The 12,346-nt window shown below is 37.7% G+C and overlaps 1 protein-coding gene across 1 annotated transcript in view; it reads right to left on the bottom strand.

Moving 5' to 3' along the window:
• Positions 1–286: 286 nt before the first annotated feature.
• The window catches only part of LOC124355548 (putative 1-phosphatidylinositol 3-phosphate 5-kinase), a 46,363-nt gene continuing 34,303 nt past the window's right edge, over positions 287–12,346 (bottom strand). Inside the window, 7 exon segments of the mRNA XM_046806712.1 lie at positions 287–1,135; positions 6,192–6,239; positions 6,579–6,761; positions 7,728–7,862; positions 7,864–7,931; positions 9,426–9,551; positions 11,259–11,440. Coding sequence (XP_046662668.1) covers positions 287–1,135; positions 6,192–6,239; positions 6,579–6,761; positions 7,728–7,862; positions 7,864–7,931; positions 9,426–9,551; positions 11,259–11,440 — 1,591 coding nt within the window.

Below are 12,346 nucleotides of genomic sequence, written 5' to 3'. Positions count from 1 at the left end.
CTACACCACCAATAATCATAATACATTTAAAACATACATGCAAGCTTGCAGGCTCTCATTATAATAATTATTAGTATTATAAATATTATAAATACAACATAAATGTAAGTGGAGAAAAAGAGAGAAAAAACAAAACAAAAAATCAACGAAAATTTAGTTAATGAACATTAATAACTCTATATTCAGTACAGAAAAAAATCAAATAAAATGGTAGTGAATTAAAAACGGGAAAAAATTGTTAGCAAAATTGAAGAATTTAAAATGGTACAATAAATGCTGTACTTAATCAGTTAGCGGGTCGGAGGTCGGAGAGCCGGGTCGCCACTCCCTTGCTGCCGTCGCTGCCCAGCCACAGCACCCTGCCGTCCTGGGTCCAGGTGTTGCGGACCCCGTGCTGCGCCGTCACCCTCTTCAGCACCTCCAGTCGCCGCGCCGTCAGGTCCTCCCGCACCGTGATGCCCGTGCCCTTCAGCTTCTTCTTCATGTTGTAGATCGTCCGCCGGTCTCGGTAACTGATGAAGCGGACGATAATAGGCCGATGCCTCTTCCCGCCGTCGGGCCCGGGCTTGGGCTGGCTGCCGACTCGGTGCGACCTACAGATGGCGGAGACAGGCAGGTCCACACCGAGCTTGTCCCTGCAGAGCTCCACCACGATGCGGTCGGTGTTCTCCCCCGTCGTCTCCTCCACCCCGAAGATGCGGAGGTTCTGGCGTCGCTGGAACTGCTCCAGCTCGTCACAGCGCCCCTGCAGCTGGCCGTCCATCTCCTCTAGCCGCTGGGTTAAGGTTCCCACCTGCTCCCGGAGCCTCGCCACCTCATCGCTGACGGACGCCAGCGCCGCCCGCACAGCCTCCTCGACAACACCCTTCAGCTCGTGGGTGATGCGGGTCACGAGCCGGCCGAAGACGTCGCCAGAAAAAAGGTGCTTGCCGACGAGGTCGGCGATGACAGTCGCGTCAACTCTGGCGGCCTTGTCGGTCCCGGTGGCAGGCATTGTTGGTGTTGTAGAGCGGCCGGGGTCGGACGTCACAGATAAGGAGCGCTCGGACCTTTGCTTATCAGCTCCGCCAGATAATGGAACAGGCTCACCTTTAGACCCGGACCTGAGCTGCGGCGGCGATCGGTACATGAAATACTGTACTGATAAGAGAATTACTCACTACACACGTTATAAAAAGTTTTAGTGACTCGATAAAAAAATACCTACTGTTTTTATGCGTGTAATGACACCACTTTCCATAAAAACTGTCAGAAAAATACCAGTTAAAACTATAAAAAACTTTTAGAGCCGACTTGCACACGTGTTTGCTAGCAATCAGTCATCCCCTCCAATCACCCTCCTTTTGGGCGGTGTGGGAACAAGCAGTGGCGTAATACATACCCCCGCAACCCACCGCAATGCGGGGGGGCGCGGCGTGTCAAGGGGCGCCACACGAAGGAATGAAAAAAATAAAAAAAATTATACCGATTTTACCAAATTTCTTAAGGTTGAATATCACTATTTTCATTGTAATTCCTTATAATTTTTTTTGTATAAATGAGCTAGCGAGGAATATCGTAGGCCTATTATCATTTCTTGTTTTAGTTAAACGCCTTCAAAACTAAAGCAGGCAAACTATTTGCTGAACCGCCACGGAAGTGTATTTTAAGGCGCTTTAGGACCGTGTGTGAGCGTGGGGGTGTGCGTGCGTGTACTGCCTTGTTTCATGTTGCGACTTGAATACTCCCCTCCCTCCCTCCACACTACCAAGTACCAATTAATTGTTAGGTAGTTCCTTCACAGTATACTGTGGTTCCTTGTCACTCAGTCATATATTCATTACTCGTTACGTTTACTGCATTTTCGAAAGTTGTGATTTATTCAGTAGCCTACAACTGTGGTGGCGGTGAAAAGTGTTTGCAAAACTACACCTCTTACAGGAAACTTATATTATGGGACGATGTACTAGAAAACTAAATCAATAATTAAACAAAAATGTCTAAAAAAACCTAGTGGTGCAGAATACCGAAAGCGGAAGAAGGAGGAGGAAGAAAAAAGCAAAAAAACACCAAAAATTGATCTATTTTTTAAATCTGACATATCTCTTAGTAAAAACAATGACAGTGTAAGGAAACAAATAACTTCCGGTTTAATTTGTGAGTGTAGTGAAATAAGTTCTGACCTACCTACCATCGAGACAGAAAAATGGAACATCTACTCAGACCCCACCTGAATTCACAAATAACGAACCAGACGTGAGTCTAGACGTTAAGATAAATAATGATAGCTGTAGCTGTACCGTAGGACATTGATAAAAACTGTGTTTTGCATATTGATACTAATGAAATCAGTCAACAACGTGGTGTTTTTAAAACTGACATTGGGCTCTACACTAATGACGGAGTATCCCTCTTAAAAGAAGAAGATAAAACTTTCATTTTGAATTCTGAACCATGTAGGCCCACAGGGCCTTTTCCTAAAGACTCGACAAACAATAGATCTTTTAGCAGTGATTTTTATTACAAAATTGCCAAAACGGGCCAAAAACTAGAACGGTTTTGGCTTTGTTATTCACCTTTATTAAATGGCGTATACTGTGAACCTTGTTGGTTGTTCGCTGACAGAACTGACCCTAAATTTAAAGATGCTTGGTGTAAAGGGTCTAATAAATGATTGGCAAGGTTTTTAAGCAAAAAAATTAAAGAACATGAAACATCTCGTATACACTTAAATTCATTGTTTAGCATATAGTACCGTAAAAAATAGCCAAGATGCAAAATCACTTATTCAAAAGTATGAACCTGAGTATTGTGAGATTCTCAAAAGACTTTTAGATGTAGTAATAACTATGGCTACTTGTAACTTAGCGTTCAGAGGGCATCGGAATGAAAATATTGAAAACAGTGGACACTACTTCTGGAAACTTTTTGAATAATTATAGATTTGTTGTCACGATACGATCCTCTTCTAAAAAGTCACTTAGAAAACGATCAAAGCAAAGTTAAGTATTTGTGTCTCCCAAAATCCAAAATGAAATGATCATGTTTGCGTCACAGCATGTTCTGGATGAAGTTGTAAGTGAAATCCAAGCAGCTCCTTTCTTCTCTCTGGTATTAGACACCACTCAAGACGTCTCAAAAACTGATCAACTATCGATAGTAATACGACATGTGGGCAGTCCAAAAACTACGAAAAACTTGAAATTAAAGAATCATTCTTAGGGTTCATAGCTCTTACAGGCCAAAATTCGGAAAAAATTACTAACGAGGTTTGTAATTTTTTGGAAGAAGAAAACAACATTAAAATTGAAAAGTGTAGAGGCCAGGGTTATGACGGGGGCAGCCGTAATGAGTGGAAACTATTCTGGAATCCAATCTAGAATAAAGCAAAAAGTCGCCAAAATGCAGAGTACGTGCATTGGTGCCTCGCATAATTTAAATTTGGTACCTCAATGACTCAGTTACTGACATAACAGAAATGATTTTATTTTACGATTTGGTCAATCAAATTTACGTGTTTTTCGGCGAAAGCCTGCCAAGATGGCAAAGCTTTGAGAGAGAAATCTATGGAGCAAAGGGGGTCTATACTTAGCAAGACACTCAAAAGATTGTGTCCGACCCGTTGGTCATCTAGGTACGATTGTTTACTGGCCATAAAGTGTAACTTTGTTTCTGTCTTAAGCTGTTTGACGAATATTATTCTGACTTCTAAAAAGAATAAAGAGGTTTTAGAGGCATACTGGACTCAAAAAACAAATGACGTGTTTTCAATTTGTATTGATGCTTACTTTCCAAAGTAAGGTTTTAGAGAGAATTAATATTACATCTAAAAACACTACAAAAAGAGGATGTATCAATTGACGAAGCTACAGCCCTTCTTGGAGAAAGAGTATGACTGAACTAAAGAGAGCAAGAAAATGAGTTTGAAGGTGTTGTTAAAGAAGCTGAAACGCTAGCCAGGGGATGGAATATTGAGTCTTCTCTGCCGACTAAACGATGTAAAAAAGTAAAAAACTTTTTTGACGAACTGGACGCAACGATGTTGAATTTTCTAATCCATTGCAAGAATTCAAAGTAAAAGTATTTTACAGGAGCTTGGATATAGTTATTGCTCAAATCTCCAGACGTTTTGAGAGCATGGTCAGGATTAACGATCAGTTCATCTTTTTAACTCCAAAGTACCTCACAGAGAAAAGTGATGATGAACTAATTTTTTCAGCCAGGAAGTTTTGTGAGAAGTATGAGGAAGATGTTTCACACGGGTTGGAGACACAAATAGTGTGTTTCAGAAACATTGTTTCGGATGAAATAAAAACAAGAGGATTGAAAAAAGTTAAGGATTTAGCCTCATATTTAATGATAGAAAACGTGACTTTGTCAAGCAGCCTTCCTGATGTCTGCACAGCGATGATGATGTTCTTGACTCTCCCAGTTACGTCAGCGTCAGCGGAAAGGTTCGTAATCACCAAAATATCATAAAAACCCGTACTAACTAAAATTAATTTTTGTGTTAAGAAGAGTTATTATACCCTTTAATTATATACTTGTATTATAACCTGAAAATGGCATATATGTTGAACAACATAGTTTTTTAATCTTATATAAATTTTCAGGTCATTTTCTAAACTCAAGCTCATAAAGAATTATTTGAGAAACACTATGACCAATACCAGGCTGAGCGCTTTGGGAGTCTTGAGCATAGAACATGAACGGGCTCGTAGGATCAACTTGAAGATGTTAGCTGAAAAATATTTCAGTTTTAAGAAGAGGAGAGGGTTTAAATAAATGGAAATAATTAACATGTCTACAATTTATTTCTATTTTTATTTTAATGTTTGAGATAGTTTCATTAATAAATAATTATGATGAATAATTCATTTTAAAGTTTTCTTTTCCTTTTTGATCTTTTTACAAAATGTATAAAAATAAACATTGCACAGCACGGGACTATCAACTATTTACACAAATTTAAAAGCCACTCTTAAAAAGTAAAGGTTTGTTTTCTATTACAATTTACCGTAAGTAGAGTGAACATCATGAGAATAAAGGTAGACCAGGGGAAGTAGGCTATAATTATAACGATGCGTGTAGGTCAGTAGGAGGAAGGGGGGGGGGGTGTTTAGGAGCCGACAGGAGGGGCGCATTTCAGTTACGCTGCGGGGGGGGCGCGACTCTGTCTAGTTACGCCACTGGGAACAAAGCCTAAGAATACCACGCTACTTCAAAGTAATTTGCAGAGATTCAGAGAAATGTAATATATTATTAAAATGCAAGACAAACGCCTAAATAGGGATTTTTTGCATTTATGGAAATTTAAAAATTGATTTGTAATTGTTAGTTATTTCAAAGAATAAATAAATAAAAAAACAGTATAATTTACAATATGATTGTAACTAAAAGGATAGATAGTTTATTGGAATTATTTGCGATTTGCTGGTTGTCCTTAAAATCCTCATCCAATTTGAACTTTTCAAATCATCCCTACATTTCAGATTATTTTCCCAATCAATTAAAAAAATTTAATGAGGGTGGACTAAAATTGATTAAACAAAAACAATACTCCATTGCCAAAGAGCTAGGGCAGTTTGGTATAACTTTATTCTGTGACTAAGAAATAATTTAAATCTAATTAACCTAGATTACTTGACACAGGAGTAAAAAAAATAAAAACCAGTTAATTTTCAAGCTAATGAAAAATAAACATTTTAGTTAATTGAGTGATATAAAATATCACAGATCTAGTAATGAGGAAGTGGAGCATGTATTTATTCATAGCGTATTAAATAATTACAAATAAAATTATAGGCCTACAATGTTCGCATTCCATTATTTACTAGCCTATTTGATGCCAGAGAGACAGTTAAAATATAACATAGATAAATGAATTTAGTTTTACTTGTAATCTACAATAAATAAATGTTTATGGTATTTCCTTAAAGGGTACTCTAACAATAAAATGCCATTATTTTAAATACCAATTTTTTTAATTGTAGAAAAAACTTAAGCCACTGTTACTTTAATGCTACATTGTTTTGAAAATGTTAAAAATGCACATTAAATGGATGAGTAAAAAGTCTGTATATAAAAATTCCAGAAACAGCAACTAAATGGGGGGGGGGGTGGGGGGGGGGGGGGGTGGGGGGGGGGGGGGGTGGGGGGGGGGGGGGGTGGGGGGGGGGGGGGGTGGGGGGGGGGGGGGGTGGGGGGGGCACTGTAGACTCTGGGGCCATGACAGGAGCAGAATCCTCTGTTGGTTTCACCTACAGCCATAACAGATCTCATGAGGTAATTTACAGGGGTGTGGTTCATCATGGTCAGGTTGAAAGTATCACTTACTACGAAAAATTTCCTTTTTATGACCCACAAGGTTTTATTTGACTTCAATTAAACTCCATTTTGTGTTTTCAGAAATTCAAGAAGGGCTGGTTTCTCAGGTTCTAGATGGTGATTGTTCTAGATTTTAGTGCAAAATATCAACATTACAGATATCAATTAATTCTGAAACAGAACTGAAAGCATAGTCATGTCAATAGTCATAGTCAAACTTAATAAAATTCTTTAGCTTCAGGTATTGAAAAATACATTGCATTTACACTTACAACAGCAGCGGCGGGACTGTCTAACACGTCAACATCACAGCCATCTACAGTGAAGATGGTATCCTCTGTGGTGGCCAGAACATCGTCCACAACGTCAGTTGCCGACTGCAGTGAACTCTGACTCGGCAGTGACCTGCGGCTCGCGGCAGTCTCCCCTACGTCGTACGCTTGAGCTAGCGGCTGCTGCACAGCCAATCACAATGAGAGTCTCAATCACTCAACATATCAAAAAGTTATTTGTTTCTATAACTTAACAAAAATATACAAATGGGGGCAGAGTATAAAAACTAAACAACACTTCTAGTCAATAACATATTATAAAATCTATCTGTGATATCTATTCCGGCCTGCACACAGTTACATCAACTAATTCAGCTTCTCAGCACGAAAATGATAACAATCTTTTTACTGAATTATTTACCTTCAGGTAAGAAAAAAATAACTTAAAAAGTGCAGTTCAGTTGAGTTAAGGGTATTTGTCCACAAACAAATTTTAACTATTAAAAACCACAATAATATCTAATTTTATAATTATAACACTCGGTTTTAAAACAAAATCTAGACATAGACTTTAATTTTACACATACACAGTCGGCTTAAATAATACACTTTAAGGTGGTGCATCTGATTTCAGTTAGATTAGTTTTACACACAACATAGCTATGGTTGGAAGGGTTGATTGAATATGAATGTTGAGTTCAGTTTTAGTTCACCTTCCTCTTAGTGCAGAGTCTGGAATCTGACGCTGTCACAGACTTGACTCTGGAATCTGGAGTCATGTTCATCTGAGAGATCAAAAAAGTCGGTAATGAAGAAGCTCAAAATAAACTCTTTACATTGTTTTGACATCAGAGGCACCTACACTACAAAATATAGTGTAATCTACGTGTAGAGGTATTCTTATTTAGTTACCAATTTTTACTTTTTCCTTAAGTTAAGTTCTGAATCCAAAATATTGTACATTACTGAATATTTAGTTTTTTCTATGCTAAATTTATATTTATACCCTTTTGAATTTATTTTATAAAGTCTACATTTCAATACCAAATTGTTTTACTTTTTGCAATTCAGTTGGGACAAACAAAAAATTAACTTTATTACAAAAAGTTGATTGGGTAGACAATAAATTAGGACGACTGTACTACTAACCCCGTCAATGATCTCAGACAGTCCAGCCGAAGTGGACAGGTTGGTCTTGATGTCTTGGCCTGATTTCTTGTTCTTCTCCTCGCGTTTTCGAGCACTGTGCGCTGTCTCCGCTTCGGAAAGCCGCACATTCCACTCTGCCCACCGCCTCTGCAATACTGCGCTTGAGCAGCACTAGAGAGTCCTCCAGTTGCCACACACTGTCTGCTGTAACACGTCACAGAAGTCTCATGATGTACTAAATAAACTGCAAGTAGGAAGTCACATGCTCCAACTTGGACTAGTTGCATTCTCGTGCAATATTCCTACTAGAAGGTCAGATCTTAATTGTGGTTGAAGTCAGTGTGTACCGTAGTTGAAATTATTTATGCTGAATCGCGGTAGGAAGTAGGCTCTTTTGTTAACTAGACGCGGTGCGTGGACATTGTTTGTTGGTTAGACCGGTACATCAGCTGATTGAGATATCTACGGTGATACGTTCCCGAGCCGGTTCCCGGAGAGAGGGGGACCAGTGTTGAAGTATTGACGACAGCGTACGGACGTCCACTAGAGAAGCAGTAGTTCTTCCTCTAATCCTATAGTTTGGATTTAGAGTAATTCTTTTAATCGGGTGTAAATTCAAATCAAGTTTTAATTTTCTTTAGTGCGTTTTTAGTTTCCTATCAGTCTCCATAATCTTCAAAGTAGTAAGTCCCGTACCAGTGTTTAGTTAATATCTTTTATTTTTACACTGTTGTAATTAAAATTCTAAAGTTTCCCATATTACAGAGTCTGAGAATTAATTCAATTTTGAAGTATTGTGAATTAAATTTTGGTCGTAAAGTTAATATAAAGTTTTGTGTTATATTGATTTTTGAATATTTTGAGAAGAGAACTTTTTATTTTATTTTGTTAATTTAAACCATTTTTGGAGAAGTTTACATTTTTAGTTTCATTTTAATTTTAATTCCTTTTTTAATCAGACTCTTAATTAGATTTGATCGATTGTGAGAAGTTTTGGAGAAAATCAAATCTAAAGTTTGTAAACTTTGTTAATTTTTTGGGTGAACTTTAATTCGGAATAAATCAAGTATTTCCGAAAAGTTGTTTTGATTTATAAAGTATTAGCTCCAAAGTAATATAACATATGTACTATAATGAAACATATGTTATTACATATGTTATAATGGAAGTGTATTAGAAGTTTTTACTTCCACCAGAAATTTGCACCAACCTCTTCGATCACAGAGAGGCTTGTACGTAGATGAAGAGATAACAGTGTGGATTAGAGCCTGGTTTTCAACAGCCTACCAATACTGGATAAAAATGTTTGTGATTAAACTGTACGTAAAACTGTACAACTTCCTCAGTTGCCATCAGTCATTGGATTATTATTAACCGATAACAACTGCTATGGAACAATCAGCCATAGCTAGCAACAATGCTTCACACATTCCAAGAAACAGTCCATCTTAGCTAATAACAAGTCATAGCAAGTGGAAAGAAATGTACCCATAATATAATTATGCCAAATGTCCGAAATCCTACAATCCTTTTAAACCATCCATCGACAATACACTCTAAACAAAGAACTGATTTATGTCCTAATCATGAAAAAGTGGAAGAGAAAGGTTGGCAAAACACGTACTGAAGTAAAGATCTGGAAATGAGGAAACACTTAAGCACAAGAGTAATAGAAATTTGTGTAGCTTCCATACTCACTTTGGCCCTGAGATGGAGGCTGGCACATGTGGGTTGGAGAGGTGAGCCTCATCTGTATCTCCTCCACTCTTCCCTTGAACATGGTCTGCTCCTTCTGCAGCTGCTGTTTCATCACCATCGCGCCAGCTTCAACAGAATTTTGCATTGTACACACGGCTTCCAGCAATTAAAACAACTTTAATTTCTTGGTTTGAACAGAAACAAAAACAACAGGAGTGTTTTCTCTATGAGAACCATCCAGAAATTAGATTACGTTTTTGGAATAAACAAAAAATTGTATTATATATATTTTAAAGTGAAACTAAAATACTATATTTCAACATAGTCTTCACAAAAATTTAGGCACATCATAGCGGTGGACTAGTTTTGAAATTCCAGCAATTATAAAATTCTGCAGCTTGAGAATTCAACTAGGTAGTCACACCCTCCAGCAGTTCAATGTCGTCATCAAAACACTGCATCGCAAGCAAGGTCTTCATTGCTGGAAACAGGTGGTAGACGCTGGGTGCAAGGTCCGGACTGTAAGGCAGATGTGGAAACACTTGAAAGCTTTTCTCAAGTCCAATTAGCTGTGTGTTGATTTTCCGTACCCATCTTGCACAAAACTTATGGTAACCTAACTTCTGTGTAAGAATTTTATGTAACAAACTCCTTTGAAGTTTGAGGAAAACTAAGTGAGAGTTCTGTTATTGTGGATCTTCTTATCAACTTTAGAGACAATTTCATCGATCACATAGTTCCCATAAACCTCACAGAGTTGATGTTAAATCTCTGGTTTGTTGTGCTTAGCCAACAAAAACCATATTATTGACCGCACTTCACAACTCGCGGGATTTTGAATTGCATCACGCATTTTAAACTGCTATTGTAAAACAAGGAGCAACAGTACCTCTCACTAGCATGGCTGAATAGGCACTACCCTGATACCAAAATGGCCGCGATAGTCCTTCTCCTAGTGGCTACAGAGCAGAACGTAATCTACTTTCTGGATAGACTTTGTAGTACAAATTTTAAAAGAAGTTTGTATCCTGAATATGTTTAAAGATTATACTCCCACTATTAAGCTGGTTAAAATGAGGGCTTTACAATGGTATTGGCAAAAAATTTAAATATCAACCTCTGAGATACATCACATGAAAAGTAAATAGAAAGAAACAAAACATTATCACATTTACATGTGGTAGACAGTACACTCTTTTGGCTTAATTTGTTCTATGTACAATCAAGGTACAATAAATAATGCCTATCTCTTATTCTAATCAAAGTTAACAGGATAACTAACCTATGCTCGGAAAAACCCTGATTCTGAAAGTTTTGGCAAAATAATTTCACTAGATTTTGAAATATAGTTTATACAATTTTATTGTATTAGAGTATGGGACATTAGGTAGATTTACCGATAATGAAACTTTTTCTGGGGTCGAGAATTAAACGAATGATTATCATTATAGTATGTACATCTTAAAATACATTATTTTGTAATTTTTTAGTTTGCTTGCATCAGGCATTCCTTTCTAGAAGGGAATTTTTGATGGTTCAAGAAAAGTGATTCACACAACATTTGTCATGTAAAGCAACATTAGTTTCTTAATAAAAAAATACTGTGTTTTAACTGTTGTAAAATATACCTCCCTTGTCTAACCCTATTACATGGGGAAGAACACCTTGACAAGTATACATTTTAAAATATACGCATGACCTGTCTAAAGCTAACTGTTTCAAAGTGTCAGGACATAGTATATCCCAGCATTACGTGTAACAAAACTTGGTCAACTATTTTTCGACCTCATATACTGTAAAATAAACACTCGGCTAGAACTTGATAGCCACTACCTTCTCCGTTGGAAGCGAGTGTGCAGAGTCTGTTAAGGATGGCACTAAACACTTCGTAGCCGTTGAGAGCCCAGCGCTTCACCTCTTCTAGGATCGCATCTTGATGCGCGGCTTGCGTAGTGGGCTGCGTCACCAGTAGCAACGGCGGCAGCGAGATCTCCCACACTGATATCTTCTCATACCTGGACACAAATATGTGGCGTAACTATTACTCTATATACAACTGGTTCCAGATTTCTCCCAAGAATGGACAGAACCTTTAAGTATTCAGTAGAGATATCCTACCCTCCTTGAAGCTGAGATAATTTCCAGTTCTAACTTTGCACTACACATTAAGACGTGACATTTGCAATACCTGACTGTACTCAGATAAACATCTGTTTAGACAGACAAAAAATACTAATAAAGATGTGCCGATCGATACTTAAAGCAATTCATCCCAATAGCAAAATTGTGGTCTCAATTCTGAATTTGATACTGATATTGTGGTCTCAGTTCTGAATTTCATACCGATATTGTGGTCTCAGTTCTGAATTTGATACCGATATTGTGGTCTCAGTTCTGAATTTGATACTGATATTGTGGTCTCAGTTCTGAATTTGATACTGATATTGTGGTTCAGTTCTGAATTTGATACTGATACTCAGTTCTGAATTTGATACTGATATTGTGGTCTCAGTTCTGAATTTGATATCGATATTGTGGTCTCAGTTCTGAATTTGATACCGATATTGTGGTCTCAGTTCTGAATTTGATACCGACATTGTGGTCTCAGTTTCTGAATTTGATACCGATATTGTGGTCTCAGTTCTGAATTTGATACAAATATTGTGGTCTCAGTTCTAAATTTGATACTGATATTGTGGTATCAGTTCTGAATTTGATACCGAACATTGTGGTCTCAGTTCTGAATTTGATACTGATACTGTGGTCTCAGTTCTGAATTTGATACTGATATTGTGGTCTCAAGTTCTGAATTTGATACCGATATTGTGGTTCAGTTCTGAATTTGATACTGATACTTTGGTCTCAGTTCTGAATTTGATACCGATATTGTGGTTCAGTTCTGAATTTGATACCGATATTGT

Source organism: Homalodisca vitripennis, chromosome 2, assembly GCF_021130785.1.
Source record: "Homalodisca vitripennis isolate AUS2020 chromosome 2, UT_GWSS_2.1, whole genome shotgun sequence".
In the NCBI taxonomy this organism is placed as follows: Eukaryota; Metazoa; Arthropoda; class Insecta; order Hemiptera; family Cicadellidae; genus Homalodisca; species Homalodisca vitripennis.
This window is presented reverse-complemented; position numbering and strand designations above follow the sequence as displayed.